The 21484-nt window shown below is 41.6% G+C and overlaps 2 protein-coding genes across 3 annotated transcripts; one reads left to right on the top strand and one right to left on the bottom strand.

Annotated features, from left to right (window-relative positions):
- Positions 1–365: 365 nt before the first annotated feature.
- lcp1 (lymphocyte cytosolic protein 1 (L-plastin)) lies at positions 366–12716 on the bottom strand. Its single transcript, XM_072397419.1, has 16 exons — positions 12557–12716; positions 7224–7320; positions 6252–6400; positions 6034–6157; positions 5136–5268; positions 4827–4908; positions 4569–4734; positions 3965–4107; positions 3171–3266; positions 2872–3067; positions 2719–2797; positions 2514–2628; positions 2183–2316; positions 1774–1894; positions 1194–1318; positions 366–1085 (listed from the first exon to the last, which is right to left on the bottom strand). Exons 2-16 carry the CDS (start codon positions 7285–7287, stop codon positions 953–955), a joined length of 1860 nt encoding a protein of 619 aa, XP_072253520.1. The 5' UTR covers positions 7288–7320; positions 12557–12716; the 3' UTR covers positions 366–952.
- A 3592-nt stretch (positions 12717–16308) lies between these two features.
- Positions 16309–21403, top strand: LOC140319668 (GDP-Man:Man(3)GlcNAc(2)-PP-Dol alpha-1,2-mannosyltransferase-like). 2 transcript variants are annotated; one of them, XR_011917973.1, is made up of 7 exons: positions 16309–16392; positions 16646–16867; positions 17251–17453; positions 17735–17903; positions 18246–18892; positions 19251–21046; positions 21137–21403. XR_011917973.1 is itself a non-coding variant. In XM_072397407.1 (6 exons), exons 1-6 carry the CDS (start codon positions 16337–16339, stop codon positions 19532–19534), a joined length of 1581 nt encoding a protein of 526 aa, XP_072253508.1. In that variant the 5' UTR covers positions 16309–16336; the 3' UTR covers positions 19535–21403. The 2 variants fall into 2 exon arrangements, 1 of the variants encoding a protein (XP_072253508.1); XM_072397407.1 differs by having other exon boundaries at positions 19251–21403.
- The last annotated feature ends 81 nt before the right edge of the window (positions 21404–21484 follow it).

Below are 21484 nucleotides of genomic sequence, written 5' to 3'. Positions count from 1 at the left end.
TCTTCAGGTGAGATTTGTGCACATTTGTTCATCAGCTCCTCCCGACATCTGTGAAGACGAAGATCCGAGCTGCGGCGCCTTCATCGCAGCGGTAAGTTACTGTCAGAAGTGCTGGAAGTGACGGATTTTATTGTTTGGGGAAAAGCACAGACGATGCTGATGAGAAGAGGTCAAAAGTAAAAAGAAGTGCAGAAAATTATTGAATAACCAGAAGAGTTGGCTCCATCAGGGTTGTTTTTATGGAAGAATAAACCCACCTCAGCATCAGGTGAACCTGACTTTGTGCTTCGAATGTTGCTTCTTTTAGCTGATGTCAGTAAGGATTAAACAGACAATATTAGACTTTAAATAATGAAAAAACACCATTTTAATACAAAAATCTGTTTATTTGTCGTGTACATTTGAGTATATCTTTGATTTAGATCATCTGTTAGGAAGTAAACTGCACAGGTGAGTCCACCTGAGACACATCGTGCATCAGCTTTTCGTGATTAATCTGCGTTGATGCTGCTTCACGTTTAAAGCCCAACGAACGGGTGAGACGAGAAAAGTCTGACGAGAGTTCGGTGGAATCAAACAGAAACTCAAATCAAAACAGCGATAAATAATTCTTTCAGAAATGTAATAATCTGAGCCAGAATTTTTCGATGAAGATCAGAGTTTCATCCCCAAAGTGTTTTAATTTGACTTTAAACTTTAAAGTTATTAGATCAGAGTTTAAATATAAAAGTGGACGTTTGTTTTGTATTGATTCTAATTTAGTTCAAGGTTGAGAAACTCAAAACTTTACATTTCTGAAACATTTAAGACAAAACTCCGACATTATTCTAAGGATTATAGAGAAATGTAACAGACATGTTTTCGGCAGCGTCTTCTCTGTAACAGCTTCAGCCCGTCATCACGGTCAGCTGTTTCCGGGTTTCCGGTGCGGGTCGTGGGCTTCTTCGTGTCTTTAGGCTCGCTTCATGCCGCGCGCCATGAGGCAGGCGAACACCGTCATCACCATCTTAGGTTTGACCTCCACCAGGTCCTCGGGGAGCGCGTACACCCGGGCGCCGATCTTCCTGGCCATGGAGATGGCGTATCTAATGACACGATAACCGTCAGAGTTCCGCTTCGCAGGATTTTATGACAACTGCCACAAAACCGAGAAGAAACATGAAAGGAATGCGTTTTAGGACGTCTGTACGTACTTTGCGTTGTTGAGTTTCTCTTCCTCCGTCAGGTCGTCGGCCTTCACCAGGTCGTATCTGATTGATCCGGGCTGGATGGCGTCGATCAGGTCCAGAACCGGCATGCTGCTGCTGATCGACATATCCTACACAAACGAGCGTTCGGTAAAGTCTTTAAAAAAAGTCTCACATTTTCTAACAAAAATGGCTGAAGTTCCCCAAAAGTAGAATATTTAAAAGGTTAAAGCGTCTTTTCTAAGCAGCCATGAACAGATGAGACAGAAGGTCTCCACCTTCCATAACGACCCACATGGTGAAGGAGAAGACGCCATCTTGGCTCCACATTAACATGAACTGTTAGAATGATGTTATCAGGACTTTGTGTGATAAGAAAACTATCATGAATGTGATTTAATGTCTACAAGTTATTTAAAAACTTCAGACATGAATCAGTTTGCTTAAAATAACAAACAAAAGATCAAAATCTGCTAACTCTTTAATTAAAACCTCAAAGGTCAGAGTGTTGAGGAGCTGCAGCTGTGGATCCTGCTCATTATTTTAAGTCGACCTCACAGGAGGTGATGTAACCAGCGTGTGTTACCTTAAAGCTGGAGATGGTGCCTTTTTCAGCATTTGTGAGTGTGCCGTTGACCCAGGACACAATCGTGTCATCGACCACTTTCTGTCCTTCACCCAGATCCTCCAGGATGTTCAGGGTGTACCTGGGGGGAGGCCGGGGTTAAAGATTTAAGGTTTATCTCCGACGCTACTCAACGTAATCTGAGTCACTCAGCTGGACAAACTACAGGTTTGTGTCGACTCTACCAAATTAAACTTTATAAGACATTAATGAATCAACTGCAGCCAAAGAAAGACCAGAAAGGACAGTAAAAGCTCCAGTTACCACAGAAACTAACTATCGTCGGTCTGTGTAAAGCAGCCTCCTCCTTTGAGGCTGATTCAGCATTTAAGACCAACAGAAACACTGAATCTAGTTTGAAGCGAGTTACCTCCTCATGAGCTGCCAGAGCAGAGCGAGGGTGAGTTTTCGGTTCCCTGCATTCAGGTCCTGACCCGCGATGCCAACCAGAGAAAACTTGGCCTCATTTTTGCCCAACTCCACGGCGTAGTTACAGTTCTCTAGCTGGAACACACAGCAACAAAAGACGCTCACTTTGGTCTTTTATTGGCAGGAAACCTCCAGCTGTGATGTCTCGGTTTGCTCAGCAGTTTTTAATTAGACCAACATCATTAACATCAGTTCATGGTGATTTCCAGATTAATTCTAAACGGATCACTGAAGAACTTTTTGCTTTTAATGGCCCCAACGGGCCGTCGTACCTTCTTCATGTTGCTACCAAGTTTAGAGTAGGGAGGCTTGTTGACTCGGTCCCAGTCTACTGGCACTTTGATCTTCTCGTACAGCTGGAAGATCACCAGGGCGTCCTCGATGTCTCTGCAACACACCGACCACATGGCCCTTTAATGTAATCAGGACCCTTTGTTTGGAGGAGCTCTAATTATCAGGACTGATCAGAAAACTCACGCGTAGAGGTGGTTGACACGAGGGTTGACGCCCAGTGAGTTCATCCAGTTCCTGAAGGTCCTCTCCTCCCTGGTTTCCCCTGCAGGTGAAAGAGATGGTGAGAATCTCCGGATGGTAAAGACGGCATCAAACTGGTGGCCGAACTAAACTCGCCTTCGATGGAGCTCCAGTCGATGTCCTGGTTCTCTGGCTTCTTCAGAGCCGGGTACTTGTTGAACAAATTGGCAACAAAAGCCAAGTTGAGCTTCGGGTTGCCGCGGACGACATCTGCGGGCATGACGAACTGCCTGCAGCCGAGCCGGTCGGCCTGGTCCAGCATGCACTCGGCCCTCTTCAGGTCCTCTTTCTCCTGCAGAGACGAGCACGGCGTCAAGAAACCCCACCTCAGTTATTTATTTAACTGTCAGCCGTCCACTAAAAGAAGGAGCAAACCAACTGCTGCCACGTCTCACCCTGACTCCTGACATGTCGATGGCGATGGCGGGAATTCCCTCCTCGTCTCCTTTGGGTGCCACTTGGTTCAGGATGTTGTAGTACGACTTGGAGTCCTGGAACAATCAGGTTAGAGAATCTAAGAAAACAACATCACTCTGTGGTCCTTTTACCTTTGAAAGGCTGTTAAATATCTTCGGTTTGGCTGGTTAACGTTTTTAATTTCTTATTAAACAGCAAGAAGAAAACAGATCGACCTTTAACAAGGAAGGCAACGTTGATTTTTACGCTAAAGAAAAAAAGTTCTAATACTTTATTTTCCTTTTTAAGGCAAAACTAAAATAGTTAAAATAGGTAAGAGGGAGGCTAACGTACAACAACATCTGTGGACATGAAAGATAAGTGTTGTATTAACAATGTAAAGCAGCTAAATATCAGTCCATGTTGGTCAAAATTAAATCTTATTGATGGAAACTGCTGCTAAATTAATAATTTAAGACTTTTTTTTCACTCCAACCAATACTGAAGCTAATCTTCATCACATTAATGCATAAAACTAAGAGAAAGGTCACATTTCCATCATGTCCAACCAGCTGATGAGCTTCAGGCCAAATATTGGTGCATCCTTTTTCTCTTTTAATGATTGACTTTATTCAGGACTAAATTGGTTTAATAACTGTGAGGTCGTTTGAGGACACGTCAGCTGCACATCTGATTAATGCATAACTAAAACACAACTGGTGCCGGGAGCAGATTTATCTGTGTTCTGCTGCACAGTTTAACATTTAAACTCAGCGGGCGGCTCAGTTTTCACCTTGATGTCGGAGCTGAAGTTGTTGATCTTGCTGCAGCCGGCCTCCTCCAGGTGGTAGTTGGCCCAACGCAGCAGCAGCTCCTCGGGGGAAAGTTTCATCAGATCCTCCAGACTCTCTCCGTCACGCAGCAGAGCGATCAGAGCTGCACACACACGCGTACACCTTTTAAAACGTTCTCTTCACACCCCGTCTGTACAGCGAATATAAGCCCGAACGAGACCAAATCCACATCCCAGCACCTCTGAAGATCCCTGATTAACATCTTAATACTGAAGTGAAAAATCAAGCTTTTAATCGGGGACAAACTTTTTGCTTTGCGTTATATTCTTGTCAGGGTTTTGTTTAAATTGCCGTTTATACTGACTGCAGTGACTCTCTCTCTCTCACTAACTTTAGTCTCACTAAGAAGCTCCAGTAAGGACATTTGATGCTGCTCAGGATCAGTAAGAGCCTGGCTTATCTTCTCTTACTGTCTTTGAAACCTTCTGAAACTACAGTTTGCAGCTTGTTAGCTTAGCACAAACATCAGTCTGAGCATCTATCATTAACATACTGGTGTTGGACCGCGCTACATTCTCATCAGATCTACGTGAACGCACACACCTTCGTTCCTGCTGATCTCGATGTCGGCGAACAGTCCGATCTTGATGACCTGCCACAGCAGACCCAGGACCAGGTGCTGCCTGCCCTCCTTCAGGTCCTCGGCCCCGATGTTCACCACGTGGCAGCCGATGGCCGACGCCGAGTTCAGAGCCAGGTTCAGGTTCTCCTGTTGGACCAAACGGAACCACATGTGGACATTTAGCATCGTCCTGCCTTACGTCAAAGTGTCTGATCCTGCAGAGTCACTTCCTGTCTCACCTGGATGGTGAAAGGTGTGAGCTTTTTCTTGTTGATGGTCCTCTCGTCGATGGTGTCGGGGACGGACAGGTTGATCATTTTGCTGTAAAGACACAAATCCAGGCCGATAAACTGAACAGTCACAGGCAGACGTTCAGAGAACGCAGCACTTTGGTCTCATCCACAGTTGGGTTCATTTAGATAAAATGTAATATTTTTGATAAACAGTCGCATCTCATTTCTGTTGTCTGCCATCTTCTTTGCCAAAATATTTCTTCAGATTTGGTTCTTTGACACAATCAGCAGGTTTATCTTTGAATTGGACAGTACCAGAGGACGATTCCGTCTCCCATGGCAGTGAACAGGTCATTGGTGTCGGGATCCATCGGAAGAACGTGTTTGCAGTCTGCATCTTTTTCCAGAGCTTTATTGATCCAGTTCACAAAGGCGACCTTCTCCTCCTCTGCAGACACAATAAAATCTCACATCAACATCTTAAATCAACTGTTCGTCACTTTCTCTGCATAAAATAATAAAGTCTCTCTTCAGCTTGTTCAACTGATTTTAATCTTTGATTTAAAATTGATTGATTTAATCAATATGTTCTTTCTACTTTCAGAGCGACTCAAAGCACAGTATTACATTATGTCATCATATAAAAGTCCATTCACACAGCAGGAGTCCTCAGCTGAGTTAAATAAATACTTGTTTTGATTAATAACTGACCTTAATCCTAACATGTTGTTCCAAATGGATTTACTAAGAGTTTATCTCACTAACATTTTTCGATTAAAACAATTAAGTTGATCCCATCCCAAAAAACTATTCAAATCTGTGTTTCTTTGTTAAATGAGACGATAAATATAGTATTTCCCAGCCTCTCTCAGCCATGTCGTATTAACCCTTCTGAAGGAAAAACATCTTTCTGGGGTTCCACAGGACTCGGCTCTGGGTCCACTTCCCTTTAACCTTTACATGCTCCCGCTTGGTAACATCCTAAACAATCATATTTTCTACCTCTCTCATGCTGATGATACACACTTTTACTTATTTATCTCCTCACAAAGTGGTAAAAACTGTATTGATTATGTTACTGTTATTAAAGCTGAACAATTCTTGGAATTGTCTTGGACGCTGATCTCAACCTTGAAAACCAGCTGAACTTTTTTCTCTCACTTAAAAATCTATCAAAGGTTAGAACATTTCTATCTGAAACAGTTTCAGTTACCGGAGTAGGAGTGCTGAGTGCCGGACTGCTCTGAGGTTCCCGCCAACGTACAGATTCCCTCCTTCTTATTGATGGCTTTCCTGAAGGTCTTGGCCACCTCGGAGCTCTTCAGCCCGTGGACAATCTGAAGGTGTGTACAGATGTTAGAAAACAGTCGCCCTGTAACAGTCGTCAGCTGCTCAGTCTGAAGGAAACATGTCCGTGTGACCTCGACTCACTTCAGTGAACTCCTCAAAGGTGAGCTGGTCGCTGGTCTTGGTCAGCTCCTGGATGATCTCTCGGACTTTGTATCCCGGCAGAGCCAGGTTGGCGACCTTGAAGAGCTCGTTGAGCTCGTCTTTGCTGATGAATCCGTTGCTGTCCACATCTGACAAAGCACAAAGGTCAGAGGTCACCACGACAGCACGGTTTTTAAAACGAACCTCATCTTTATCTTAACGCAGTGGAAATCTGTGATTTAAGTGAATAAAACTACTTTCTAACACACAGATGAAGTCAGACATGCTCAGGAGGGACATTTGACCCCATTTTAAATCACCTTCACACAAAGACCACTGACAGCTTCAAGCCCTGTAACACACAGGAAAGTGCTGCCTCACCTCTGGACACACAAACCGCCGCAGTACAACTATTCGTCAGGTTATTCCCACTTTGAAAGACATTTTTTCTGTTCATTTGTGATTTCTATGGATTCTCGCTCGGTTTACTGGAAAAGGAAATGAATAAATCTGTAATCATAGGTTCACCAAACCACGTCTCCGGAACATGATTATTCTAATGATGAAATCTACATCAACACAAGAAAATATTTAGCATTAAAAAATGAAAAGTTTTACACAGAAATGCATTTTCAGCTTCTAAAAACTCATTTTACAGCCATGCATTCAGATGTACGGATGATAAATATCAAGAAATAAATCAAACCCAGACATGCTGAACTATATTCAATAAATATTTAATAGTTCCAGCCACACAAAGAGAACCAAACCTGGATTTAAACCCATGCCATTTTATATTCAGAAATGCTGCTTTTTGGATCATTTAAACCAACAGGAAGTCAGTTTTTACATCTTTAAAGCACAACTTTGAAAGATTAATGTTTCTAATGTTGCAGTTCCTCACTGCTTCTTCCTCTATGAAAAGAAAAAAACACAAAGAGGAAATGACAGCAACGCCGTCGGTTCTCTCACCGATCTTGGCGAAAGCTTCTCTAAGATCCTCCAGCTCCTCTGGGGAGATCGGTGTGGTGGCCATGATGGAGCCTTGAATGAGCAGATGAACCTGAAACTGAGAAAAAATGACGTTCTTAATTAAAGTCGAATCCTGGAGGCACCGAGAGGCCTGGCAGACGTGGCCAGCTGAGCAGAAAAGAAGGAACCCCTGACAGTATCTCCTGACTTGTTTTTATGTTGCAAACTGCTCACACTTCTCACTTCTGCCACCCTGAAACTTCCTGCTTTGCTGCACTTCCTGCCTGATAGACAACTGCTTCTTTGTTATTGCTGCATGTTACAAGAGCTGAGCACCTGCTGCTCCCACAAGTATCCTGTAATGACACTGGATAGATGACAGATCATATCCCACATCACTTTGTTTCCAGTTTAAAATAAATGCTTCCTTTTTTTAATCTCAAAGTGTTTTTTTAAGCAGCTCTAAAATTTGTTTCCACTTAAGAACCAAACGTCTCAATGAAGTGGTAGGAAAGCCGTTTTATTCTGATGGCTCTGGGGCTTTATTTATGGACTCTGCAGGGCTAACGAAACATCTTCTGACACGATGAAACGATCCACCTTAAACTTTTTGGAAAAGCTGCTGTATTCTGACATGTCAGAACTGATTTTTCTGATCGCTTCAGACTGCAGTGAAAACAGTAAATTAATTAAAGAAAGCTGAAGAAATCAATAGTTCCTTTTTAAAGTTCCTGGAAACCAAAGTTCTGGGATGTAAACAGGAGTTTACGCAGCTTCTTGGAGCAGCACATCTTGGACTGATTTTTCCTTCTTGTTCCTCTGAACTGCAGCAAAAATAATCTGCATTAATAAGACTGAAGAGCTTCAATCTGCTCTAACGGTGCAGAGTGGTTTGTGTCTGGATGTATATTCTATGATTTCATAAGAAGATGTAAGTGGGGTAATGGGTGAACATCTGAACCCACGTGTCTGAATCAGAAACTCAGCGTTTATGCTGCTGAGACACAGAAAAGCTTCACAACAAGCCTCAACTTTACTGTCACAGTGTTCTGAAGATGTCTGGACAAAGAGTCGATAAGAGTCCGTGCTCATGTTCACGTCTCACAGTGGAAAACCACGTGACACGGATACAGGACACACATCTTTTGTGGATTATCTTCATTCTGAACGGCCTGGGTTTGTGTTTTTATGCTTTTTATAGTCCACATCACACAGTTTTTAGGAACAATCAGAGTTTCACACGAGGAGGGAGCGCTGCTCAGCCTGGCAACAAATCATTTTGCAAGATTTAAACGAGTAAACCAAATCAGTTCTGTGATAGTTTGTGAGCGGCTAACACAAACCTTCATATTATTTCTCTAAAAAGGGAAAAGCAGATGAGGAAGAGTGAAGCAGCTGCGGGGGGTGATCACATGAAGCGCAGGACATTTTATATTAGAGTAATGACTCACACTGAGTGTGTGAGCATTCAAAGATCCTTTTTTGGCAGTTCAGAAGAAACTTTGTACCACAAATGGGACACCTTCATGGTTTAAAGCGAGCGATTCGACTTCCTGTGCAGGCAGAGAAGAAATGATGGTGACAAATCTTCTATCTGAGGTGATCGTTTAGATGTCGTCACAGTACACATATACTATAAAATCATGATGATCCCTTTACATTTACAGTACATCTCAGTATGGACTGGCCTGTTGATTGGCTGTATGCATGCAGAGGTACGCCATCTTTTCTTTTTATTTATGTATTTAACAACTATTCAACAAGCCGAGTCTTTCGAGGAGAGACGACCGGAAAAGCAGCACTTCCACCAGGCCAGAGGGCAGAAGGATTTATAAAACAACCACTTCCCCAACCTGCAACTATATAATGTTTCAGCTCATCTCGTTGACCTTCTTGTGCATCATTTCACAGCATAAGACGGGCCAAATGTTCGATGCCAGCCCAGATTTTCTTTGGCATGAATAAATCAGCTTGAAGGGTTTTCATGAAACAGAACTGATTTCAGACCTCAAAGAGGAAGTTCTGTATGTGTGGAAATAACTTCTGATATCCCAGTCAGCTTGATGTGAGGGAAACCGTCAGCTACAAACAAAAACTGTCAAACTACAAGTCTCAAAATTATTGGAAACTACAAATATGTCATATCTGAACAACCTTTCAGCCAGATTTTACTTTTCAGTAGAATCGAATCCATCAGGTGAAACTTTTAGACATCAGTCCAGTCCAGTCCAGTCCAGTTCAGTTCAGTTCAGTGTATATAAAGTCATGGCTTTTGTGTTTCCTTGGTTCTTCATTTTTCAGGAGACACATAAATCTAACTTGCACTTCTGAAATGCTTTTGTCTTCAAAGTAAAACAGAGAAGTAGCTGTTGTTGCAGCAGCCGTCAGATCAGAAGCAGAAATGAAACGCAGCTCGGTTAACTGGAAGAGTTACAGAGAGACACTTGCTCATGATCATGGTAGCTGCCTGTCAACGTGTGATGTCTGCATCCCTGTGTTGTATGTGCTGATGGATTGTGTGATTACCGGTATATTGTATGCTGCTTTTGTATGTTTTTTTTTCATATGTGCTGTCCCTGCATGAGTGACTTGATGCTTCACTGTTCTCACTCATTCTTACTGATTTATCTTCTTTTAGCTATCTTAACTCTATCTTTTTTTCAGCAGTGTGTTATAATATGTTGTTACTGCTGCTGTTGTTGCTTGTTGTCATCTGGCCAGAGACTACAGCAGGATGTTAGCCATGTTGGCTAAAGCTGCCCTTTTTACTGCTTTTGATGCAGTTAATTAATTGACACGACATAATAAACTAAATCTAAATCTAAATGTCTGACATTTAAACTGCAGGATTCATGCTGATAACTCTTGTTAACTTCAGTTTCTTCTGCATCTTTTGATTTTACCCCACTGGTTTGGCATCAACTTATGTGAATTATCTTCTTCTTTTCTGCTGCAGTGACGTAATTTTCTGAAGCTTTGGATTGAATTTCACCTCCTCTTACAAAGTGCAGAGTCTGCAGAGTTAATACTTTTAAAACAACTCTCATTCTGAATTTACTGACATTTCTGTCTCACTGAACTCTGACATCTTTAAACATGGCCTGGATAAGCTAAATACAAACATTATTTAAGGTAAAATATTGAATTAGCACATTTGTTTTGCCATTTTCATCCATTTATTTACCTTTTTCCAGACTTTCAGAGCTGCAGGTTACTCATGTCGTTGTTTTAGACTATGAACATTGTATTTCTCCTTTGAACTCCAGTGTTACATCTAAAGTAGCTCTCCACTGAAACACCGTGTTGGTGTTTGTTATTTTTAGCTTCACTGTGCAGGATGACGGATGCAGGAGGCTGAAAGTGAAAAGGTCTTCCGAGCGCACAGCTAAGTTTGTGACATCACAATTAACAACTAAGTTATTCCAACCAAGCTAGTTCAATCTCCATCACTACAGATGCAGAGACTTTAAGATTACCTGCAGCCTCCCAGGTGGGACGAGCGGTAGTGAAATTTTCTGATCATTTGAGAATTTCCATATTTTAGTTTGACTGCTCTGAGCGCTGCGTCACACTTAAACAGATTTAATTTCACCTTAGACCTCAGCGGAAATGAGAAATACACAAATTTAGCTCCTCAAAAAAAACAAAACTGTTCACTTAAAATTCAGTTGGTCAAAATGTACCTCAGTCATCTGTATAAAATAAGTTAACGAAACTCAAATATCATTAATGAATTGATAAAAAAGTTGCATAATCTCAGATTTTAGGCTCTTTGATGTAACTTTAAGCACATTCATCTGAAACTATGTCTGCGTTTTTACAAATGCAGGTCTTCTGCTGCAATGGAAAAGAAATCAGGATGTTAATGTCTCCACGCCATCCAGTGACAAAGCCATCAGATCATTAACTGATGTCGCAATTTATTTGCAAGAGATTCTGTTCATTTGTCTCCAGTCGTTAAGCAAAATGCCAAAGCTTTACTGAATCCAGCTTTCAAATGGGTGCAGCTGCTGTCCTTCTTTTCTCTATAACACCATGAAGTTTTAAACCACTTGTACCATCTTGTTTTTAGACAATAGAAGATATACCAAGACCCTTCGATGGGCTGTGAGGTTGACAAAGCAATCTGAGTTTTACTGGGATTTAAAACATTTCACTGAGTTTGCTGAAAACCCAGGACTTTACGGTCTAAAACATAGACAACAGGGGGGGCTAACACATTAGCTCCTGCCATTAAACTACAACAAAAGAAGAGGGCATAAGATGATGTCATTAAATTAGCTTTTTTCAAATCTGACACACTGGGAAATCATGTGGAAATAAATGCAAATGTGACTTGACGATGAATTAAAGTGAAGGAGGAGACATTTCCTCATCAGTGAACTCTCATGATAGTTTAACTTTAGTGATATTTGTTTGTCCTGATATATAAGCCAACTTTTAGGCCTCAAACCACAAGGAGCACAGATTTAAAATGATCCAAGAATAGGTGGATGCTTCTGTCAGTGTCATGTGACCAAAGTCCATGCTGTCAAATTAACAATTTGATATAAAACCATCACAAACACAAACGTATCATCTTATATCTTACACTAAATCTTACTTTCTTGCTTGAGGTAAGTCAGTTGAATATTTTCCGTGATGATGCAGAGGGGAAACCCTCCACTAAAGTAAAAGCACCCAAAATGCACACATTACAGTAAGCAGCAGCGCCTATAAGCAACGTGGCCTCTGAGCCCCCTACGAGAATATTTGCATGTGCGCAACTACATTAGCACATCTCATAGGTGCTTGACCTTCATCTATTACATCCACCCACAGAAGCTCCTCATCCTGTCCAGCAAAAAGAATTAATCATAAATCAAACACGGAGTCCCGAGCTGATGTTTCTGCCTTAGAGGGATTTTTTTCAGTTGAAGTGAAGCTAACCGCAAACTTCCTTTAAGCTCACTGCAGCGGTTTAACTTCTGGTTCCTCTCTCCTGCTGGCCTCACTCTGCTTCTAACTACTCCCTATCTTTTTACTCACACACGGCTGGTTTGAAATGGTGAAAGCACGACACACACAAAGTTTCACAGAACAAACCCGGCAGATCGAGGACATATGTTGTGTTATGAAGCAGGGCAAACCGAAGAAAGTTCAAGGTTTTGATTATTAAAGGTTTAACTGTGCAGCGACATGAGCTCGCAAAGACAGTGATACATTATATTCTCTTCTTTTTCCCCTTCTTGCCTCCTTTTTCACAAAAATAAAAAAAGTTGCCCCTCAAGCACCTCACAGGCCACAGTGATGCCTGTGCAGATCTAAGAGCACCTGATCTCTTCCTTCTTTACCTGAAAGAAGCAGTGAGGAGGCTGATGATCTCTTGGCGTAGAGGGTTATGTATCGTCCGTTTCTCTTCCTCGGTGGGTCCGTCCGGCTGCTGTGCGGCTCAAGGCTTGACAGGCAGCTGTCTGAATCGGCACAGAAAGCAGGGTGACTGCACATCTATTCAAATCTACGAGGAAGGAAGTGACATGCAACACTTCAGAAACAGGAATCAAAGACGTTTTGTCTTTATATGGCAATGCACGCGGGCTGTGAGTTAAGGTGACCCCCTCACGCCCAGTTTGAGGGCATTTTGGCGACATTTTTTTCCCCAAGGTGTCACAGATGCTTATTTAATAGATCATTTAAAAGAGTTGTTTGAACAGACACATACAGTCTAGTAAATCAAAGGTTTTATGTATCAGAACATGATAAAGAAAAAAAAAAACAATCTTGGGGCTCACATATAAAAGCTTGTGCAGCTTTCACATGAAAAGACGCTCAATCCGACGCACCTTTTCTTTATAAAGCCCGAGAAAATACCGTGAACCTGAGCACACATGCAGCCCTGCTTTGGCTCCTCTAAGCAAAAAATGACTAAGTGGAGTTCAACAACACTCCTCTTCTGTCACCTATTGTTCAATCAACCGCAAATCGTGCTGCAAAGAACAAGAGAAAAATGTCACCGGAAAAACCCTCCAAACTGGACCTGAAGCATCACCCAAACTAACCCCCCGTACTGCCAAATAAAGACAAGAGATCGAGTTGCTGATCAGATCAGTTATTGGTTATTTAACCTTTAGCTCAGCAACAAATAGAAAATATTGAAGTGGCAGAACATCACAGTCATAAGAGATGCACAGATTCTGAATTAAAAAAAAAAAAAAAAGAGATTTGTCTGACGTTAAACTTTCCGAGGTTAAACTAAATGTTTATAAATTACAGACTACTTGGGTATCTGCTTCTATAATGATGACTTTTCAGGGATACATACGTGGAGACATTATTTCTTCCGGGAGGAGACAGCGCTTTGGTTATTTTCTCTCCTCCCGCACATCCCAAAACCACTTTCATTTCAATACAAACCAGCATAAAAACTAGCATATGTAAACTTTGTATGGAGCAGGGACTTTGTGTATAAAAAACACAATTTATACACAAAGTCCCTGCTCCTAACCGGTTAGTTAAATACAACCTCAGATGAACAACAATACGTGACATATTAGACTGTTTCAGTGTTTATTTAACAAAAACTAGAAGCTTTGTGCGAACAACTACAACAGCACACAACTGAGTAAATTACAACTGCTTCCATGGGATTTAAGATGATGAATTTCAGGAGTATTCAGGGGTGTTTTAACACAATGAATGCCAGAGAACTGAATTTTACCTGTTAGAACAAATGCTATGGAGGCTGTCTTCCCCCAAAAGGCCCACCTCTCTGCTGATTGGTTAGATCCAGCGGCCCGATCAGGCACCATCAATCATCCAACATCAGATTTGCTGCAGTAAAAATAAAGAAAGTGTCATTGAATATAATAGTTAGTCACCAACATTTTTAACATTTTTCTGTAGAATAATAAAATAAAATTTCTTTAAGAATACCGACATGAAAAATGCATCATCAAACGTCCCACATTGTAATTAATTAGACATTTTTACAAAAATGGCTCTTACCTCATTGAACTGTGTCAACTTTCGGTCTGTTGGTTTTGTTTGCACGAGACAAAATTAACAAACTCTTTAAAGCTTCTTTAAGAACTGTTCTTCTGGTGTGGCTCTGCATTTTCATGATTAAATTGTTCATTTTAGACAACTAAATGAGTTTTGCTTAGACGCCTTCTTGCTAATCGTGGCAGATTCTAATTAACTAAACTAACGGCTTTCTGGCGCCAGTTAGGAAAACACGCTGAGTTTGGAATAAACTGGAGCAAGCCATAGACTTCCATTTTCGCCCCCCACGACCAGAGTGAAGCAGAAACACCAAGAAAACAAACTGAGAAGGACAAACTCTGTACTGACGCACGAATGAGAGTCTTAACTTGAGTTGACGGTTGCTATGGGGCCGTTGCTCAGTGTGACGGACAAACGGCTCATCAATCAGCAGAGGGTGAAGCTAACGGAGACCTGATGCTGTCATACCTGTAATGTGACTACTTTTACTGAAAACGGCATCATTACAATTTATAAATGACATTTACTTTTTGTAGTGTACCTTTAGGTATCTGTCAATGGTATTTTAAAAATACTAGTGTTCTGGATTTTGTAGTATGCTCACGGCCGTCTAACATTACTGGCAATACTCATGTGCTCTTACTTGTATAGTGAACTCAAGACTTAAACACAAATAAGTCCTATTTTATGGTGATGCTTCATGTCTTAAAAGACTTAAATTTATGATGTATCTGTATACTTGCAAGCCTCATCACTGTGGCTACACATAGAGAGCTCAGAGTAAAATGCTAAGTAAAAACAGGAGGACACAGGATCAGGTTTTGCTACAGATAAGTAAGTCTGTTAATCAGCTGTAAAATTGCTCAGTCATATCCAGAGGCTTTCACCACATATAACTATATAATTGGACAGTCCTTCTTTTAGGACCAAAAAAATGTACCTTTGTTTTGTCTGTATTCAAATGTAGAAAATTACAGCTTAGTTACAGTAGTTACAGTAACTGGTTAGTAACACCAGGTTTATTGGATACATAGAGCTGGGTGTCATCAGCATAACAATGTAAATCTATGTTGTGTTGTCTATATTTAGGAGAATAGGTGGTGCCACACTAGTGGCAGCTTGCTGCAGGTATTCTGGACATATTGGGTCTTTCTTTGTATCTTCTTTAAATTTCATAATTTTCTATGTTGGTTAGGGTTCTGTGCATCTGGAATGATTTCTGCTGGTAACAAAACTTTTCTTTCTTTTTTTTTTTACAGCAGTTATGATGCACAACCATGTCATCAGGAAAGTTGTTCGCATGTGGGAGCAGCTTGTCAATCTCTCAAAAGCCTGGGTAATGCCTGGAATAAGACCCCAAATCCAGATGAGTTGAAGAGGAGACATTCTAGAGGAGAAAAAGGTGAAAGAGTGTTAAACCTTTTCTTCCCTTGATCATCATTGGAAGTGTGAGATCACAGTTAGATAAAAATGTACAAGATTGGACCCCTGATGAAGACACAGCAGGAATATCAGGAAGGCAATAGGCAATATAATTTTTGTCATTCAGACATGGCTGCACAAACAACTCCATCCCTCTCTACTCAACTTTAAGACTATACGGGCAGACAGAGACTGCAGACAGAGCGGTAACACTGAAGGAGGAGGATTACAGTGTTTGTTAAGAAGTTAAAAAATCCTGTCTCTGTTGAACTGTTGGCTATGAGTTCCTGTCCATGTTGTCTTGACCTGCCGACATTTTGTGACACCATTAGCTCAGTTGCTGCCAAGTTACAAAAAAGAAAACATACCAATCCATCCATGTTGATAATTGAAGATTTGTACCACCACTTTGACTGCTACACTTCAAATTTCTTATTATTTGGCTGCTAATTTGAATTAAATTCATATTTGTTATCTGGTTTGTGGCAATAGCATGTCTTTAATAACACTTTATATTGCATAATTTACATTTTTTTAAATAAAGCACTATTGAACTGAACAGAAATCTTGTGAGGTGAAAAGTTGTGGAAATATGAAGCTGTGAAGTCATGTGTCGATGACGTTTAGGTAAACAAACGCTAAGCCAATAGCATAGTGGTTGCTCGGTCAGCTGACAGGAAGTTTGTCACGTCAACAGCTGTGTTGTCAAAATGGCAGGACACGAACATCACCATCGCTTCTCTCTGTGTTTCTGTGATTTAATGAGGTAAATGTATTCTCGCTGTCACTCGAGTTTTTCTCTTAAGTATTAAAATTGCATATAAGCTAAGTATGGCGTTGAGATAAATTCAAGTCATAAGTATTGAGGTGACGGGACACTGCTAAGTTTAGCTTAACTAGCAGCTAACTGGATGATTTAAAACTTAAAAGTGACGGTTAAACGGTTTTTGTACGGTATGAATGTATTAAAGTTAATGTTCTTGCGGTGTCTTCTTTGTTCTCTGACCCCCCCTCCCCAGGCTGATGTGGTCCCTGGTGATGCCCTGCATCTACCTTACCTTGGTCCTGACCCTGGTCCTGCTCCTGGTCCTGCTCGGACTCCGCATGTGGCTGCAGGGCCGCCGCAAGTCCCGCCTGGCTCAGGACGGTGGCCCGGCAGTTGCTTTCTTTCATCCGTACTGCAACGCCGGAGGAGGCGGGGAGCGAGTCCTCTGGTGCTCCCTGAGGGCCCTCATGAACCGGTAACACGTTTTTATGAGCTGTGCAAATGTTTCATGTGAAAAGAAGTGTTTTCAGATCATTTTCTAAAGTGAGACAGAACAAGTAGAGGAGCAAATTAAATCCACTGCAACTTGAGTCCAATAATGTGGACAAAATGTTTTTTTTTTAAATGTTTGCATAACTTTAATTGTGAGCAAACAAGCGTTGCACTATTCCCCGGTCTCAGTGACCCACATGCATGTGTGTTCTGTTGGAACAAGTTCAAACACGTTTTTTCTGCCAGCACCATTAAACCACATCAACAAGTGCTGAGTGAGTATAATCAGACTCACTTTTCCCTGGTGAAAAACATTTAAGCGTACATTCAGTGTTCAAGATGGTCTAAAGTTGCCCCTCATTGCAGATACCCCGGTGTCTCCTTTGTGGTTTACACGGGTGATCAGGGAGTAACTGGTGAGCAGATTTTGGAGGGAGCGCGACAACGCTTCAACATCACGTTGCCCCGACCAGTTACCTTTATTTTCCTACGTCACCGTGTGCTGGTGGAGGCCACTTCTTACCCTCACTTCACCTTGCTGGGCCAAAGCACCGGCTCTATGTTTCTTGGTAAGATTTGGTCAGAATGGAGGAACTTTTAAAGTCTGTTTTGGTCTAGTTTAATCTGAAGCAGCGAGTAAAAATTGTAATAGAGGTTTACATATATTACAAGTATGATGAATCTCTAGTCTTTGGAGCCCTCACTGTCTTCAGTCTGTTCAAATTAGTCTGAAGGGAATTGAAACTCTTAGCTGACCAGTGGTGAATATTGATGCTCATGGAAACATATCACTCATCATTCCCTTTCTGTAAGACCTTATAGTAAAAAAACTAATAATAATTTGTTTTAGGGTGGGAAGCCCTTAGAGCCTTTGTTCCTGACCTGTACGTGGACTCGATGGGTTATGCCTTCACACTTCCAATCTTTCGCTACCTGGGAGGCTGTAAGGTGGCGAGCTACGTTCACTATCCCACCGTCAGCACTGACATGTTGTCTGTGGTCAGAGAGAGGAACCCCAGGTAGTGCTGCACACAAACAGACAACACACCTTTATGCTTCTATTTTTGCAGGAATGCTCATTGATGTAATTTATTGTCTAATACCTGAACTGATTCTAACATGAACCCCTAAAAGGTTCCTTCTTAAACTGGTCCTTCCAAAGATACAATTCAATGCAAATAACCCAATATATTTTACTAGGATCCTGTATACCGCAAATCATATGAACCGGGGAGCTTTGTAAAGGACAAAAGACCCACAAAACATTTAGCCGTCTGGATAATAAAGTAATTGTATTTACCACACCTACTGAAGGTGGAGGCCTAAAACAGAGTTTAGTGAGGGTGTTCTTCTGATTTCAGGTTCAACAACGCTGATTTCATCTCCAGAAACCCCATCCTGAGCGCCTTGAAGGTGGTGTACTATTGCTGCTTCGCTCTGCTCTACGGCCTGGCCGGCTCCTGCAGTGACGTCATCATGGTTAACTCCACCTGGACCATGGGACACATCCTGGCTCTGTGGCGATCCCCGAGCCGCACCAGCATTGTCTACCCACCCTGTGACGTCAGGGCCTTCCTGGATGTCCCACTGGAGGAGGAGGAGGATGAAGACGATATGGAAGAGGGCTGGGAGGAGCTGGGACGAGAGCTGGGGAGTGGAGAGGAGGAGGAAGACGTAGGAGGGGACAGAAAGGGCCACTCCATTGTGTCAGTGGGTCAGTTCAGGCCAGAGAAGGACCACCAGCTGCAGATTAGAGCGTTTAGAAAACTGCTCGACAGGAAAGGGGCCGGGCCCGGGGGGAGGGAGTCGCTGCGGCTGGTGCTGATTGGTGGCTGCAGGAACCAGGAAGACGAGGAGAGGGTACTAATGTTGCGGGGACTCTGCCAGGAGCTTGGTATCTCCGACCAGGTCGACTTTAAACTCAACATCCCCTTTGAGGAGCTGAAGAGGGAGCTGGTGAAGGCCACCATTGGTCTGCACACCATGTGGAACGAACACTTTGGTATAGGTAAAGACACACACACAAACATGTAATGCCATGACCTAATCTGTGTTCATAAAACCTACACATGTACTTTTTAAATTAGTTATTCAAAGAAGTCTTTGTCTGAATAAAGAATATGAGAATTCTGAAGAACACATCTATGTTCCTTCTCCTGTTCTCGTCCACTGTTTGGAGCTAATACTGAACTGATGAAAATGATCTGCTCTTCTTTCAGCTGCCTGCTTATGAAAACATACGACTAGGTTATTCAAACACATTACCTGATGCTTTGTAATCCCGTCCACATCAGTGATTTCAGAGTGATCTGTTATTTGTGTGAGGTCGGCTGGTTTGAACATTGAATCTTTGCTGCTCTCCTCAGGTGTGGTGGAGTGTATGGCTGCAGGCACCATCGTTCTGGCCCACAAGTCTGGAGGTCCAAAGCTGGATATCGTAGTGCCACACCAAGGCAGCCAGACAGGCTTCCTGGCAGACAGTGAGGACAGCTATGCCGCTGCCATGGAAACCATCCTGACACTGTCACCATCAGCTAGGCTGGAAATAAGACGCAATGCCCGGGAATCTGTGGGGCGGTTCTCTGACCAGGAGTTTGAGACGTGTTTCTTGGATGCCACGGAGTCTCTGATGAGTACACTGGTTCGATGAGGAAGAGCAGAGGAGGCCTGGTGTCCACCAGGGATCAGGAGGTTATCAAAGACATGTTTCAGAGCTGTTTGTCAGTCTGTCTGTTAGCAGATGACCTGAAAACTACCAGGTTGAATGTTAGGAAATTTAGAGGAGAGTTGGAGCACTGAATGATGACACAGATCCATCAGTTTTAAGGAATAAGATTTGGATCTGTGTCATCATTGACCTTTGTGGAGCTCTCTATTGTCACTCTACTACTTTGTCTCGTTTCGCTTTACTTGAACTGTGCCTCGTAGCTCTATGGGGTTGAGCAGTGAAGGTCACATCTATGCTTATAACAAGATAAGCTTACAGTTGAAGGCTGACATGACAGCTCATTCTCATTTGAAATGGTCTAAAACACAATTTATAAAGATAGAATCCTGGTGGACACCCACAGATAAAGTTATTATATACTGCAACAACAGGATAAACAACAAATATATCTAATTTCCAGTGACTTTGCATGTGTCAAACTTTCACAAATATGTCATTGTAACAGTCTTCGACAGCAGAGCTGGAAGATGACTTGTAGCACGTGTAAATGACATTTTGTTCACTGTTGATGTGTCTTTACATAACAAATTAAAATATACCTCAAAGTTTAGGACGCTTACCATTTGATGGCATTTTCCCAGTGAGAAGTTACGAATTAAAACTTATAAGGGGAAAATTTAGATAAGAATATTGTTTTTGATGTTTTATTGCAGATATTTGGTCCAGAAACAGTTTAAGTCTGAAGGGGACACAGAGTTAAAGAGAAAACAGCTAGATTTTATAAGAAACATGTCTCATTTAGAACATTTGATCTGGTTTTGAAGCAAACTAATAACCAGCACATCCAGTAGTCACTTGAGTGCAAAAATGCTCAGGTCCAGAAACTTCACAGTTGTTGAATTTATATTAAAAATGTTGACCAACTTCTTTCCAAACTTGTGTGAATATTCGTTAAAAAATTGTCCCGTTGGAGCTGTTTACACTGCAGTCGAAGAGACACAGGATGATGTCACTGAAAGTCAGAACTCGGACATTGGAATATAACTTTTGTTAGTTTCATATATTAAAATGAGCAAGGCTCCAGTCTCTTCGCTGATGTTTTCACTTCTTCAGGTTCTTTGATTTCTGTCCAGATAGCAGCTGCTGCATCTCTGATGAGTGATATAATATTTGATATATTTGAACAGTAATTTTCTGTTTATAGGTGTGTTTGAGAACATGTTACATGTAAATCAAGCATGTATTTTTTCTCATTTTGATGCAGCGAGGCTCGCAGTTTCCCCTGCTTCCAGTGTTTGTGCCAAGCTAAGCCGGACTTAGAGCATCTCTGCACTGGACATAAAACTTGTTGAGTTACTCTGTGAACAACAGGGACTCGTATGTCTTAAAATGCATTCCTTTACAGCGTTAAATTATATTTGGCACTAGTGGCACTAGTTTTGTTTGCGTTGCATTCCAGGCTCCAAAATGTTAGCGTAAAAGTGATTTTATCAAGTTGATGCTGACAGGATTTTGATTCTAGTTTTCTCTCACAATGGTGTCATTTATTTCACTTCCTGACACATTAGTCGACATGAGAGGAAGTTTGTTAAATGGAGACTTTTCTTTTACTGCTTTGTGTGCACACTGATGTAGCACTTAAAGGTAATGGCCAAATCTTTTATTTAAAAGTCGTTTCTCTTCCTGCATTCCTGTTTGTCATGAGTTCCGGGCATGGAAATGTGATTATTTGTAAAGTACTATCTCGCTTTTAAGTTTAAAGAGGCATTACTACTATTTAAGTCTATGTATAGAGGATGTTTGGAGCTTGTTTCTTCTGAACAATACTGCAATAAAAGCAAAAATCCAACACCTTGGAGCGATTACTTTTTGTCTTTTTATAAATATTTGTGCAACAGTTTCAGTGTCACATACCATTGACTGTTACATGTG

The sequence above is a fragment of the Leuresthes tenuis genome, unplaced genomic scaffold (assembly GCF_036924035.1).
Source record: "Leuresthes tenuis unplaced genomic scaffold, fLeuTen1.0.hap1 SCAF_12, whole genome shotgun sequence".
Taxonomy (NCBI): domain Eukaryota; kingdom Metazoa; phylum Chordata; class Actinopteri; order Atheriniformes; family Atherinopsidae; genus Leuresthes; species Leuresthes tenuis.
Note: the sequence above shows the minus strand (reverse complement) of the source record. Positions and strands in the feature narration are given on the sequence as shown.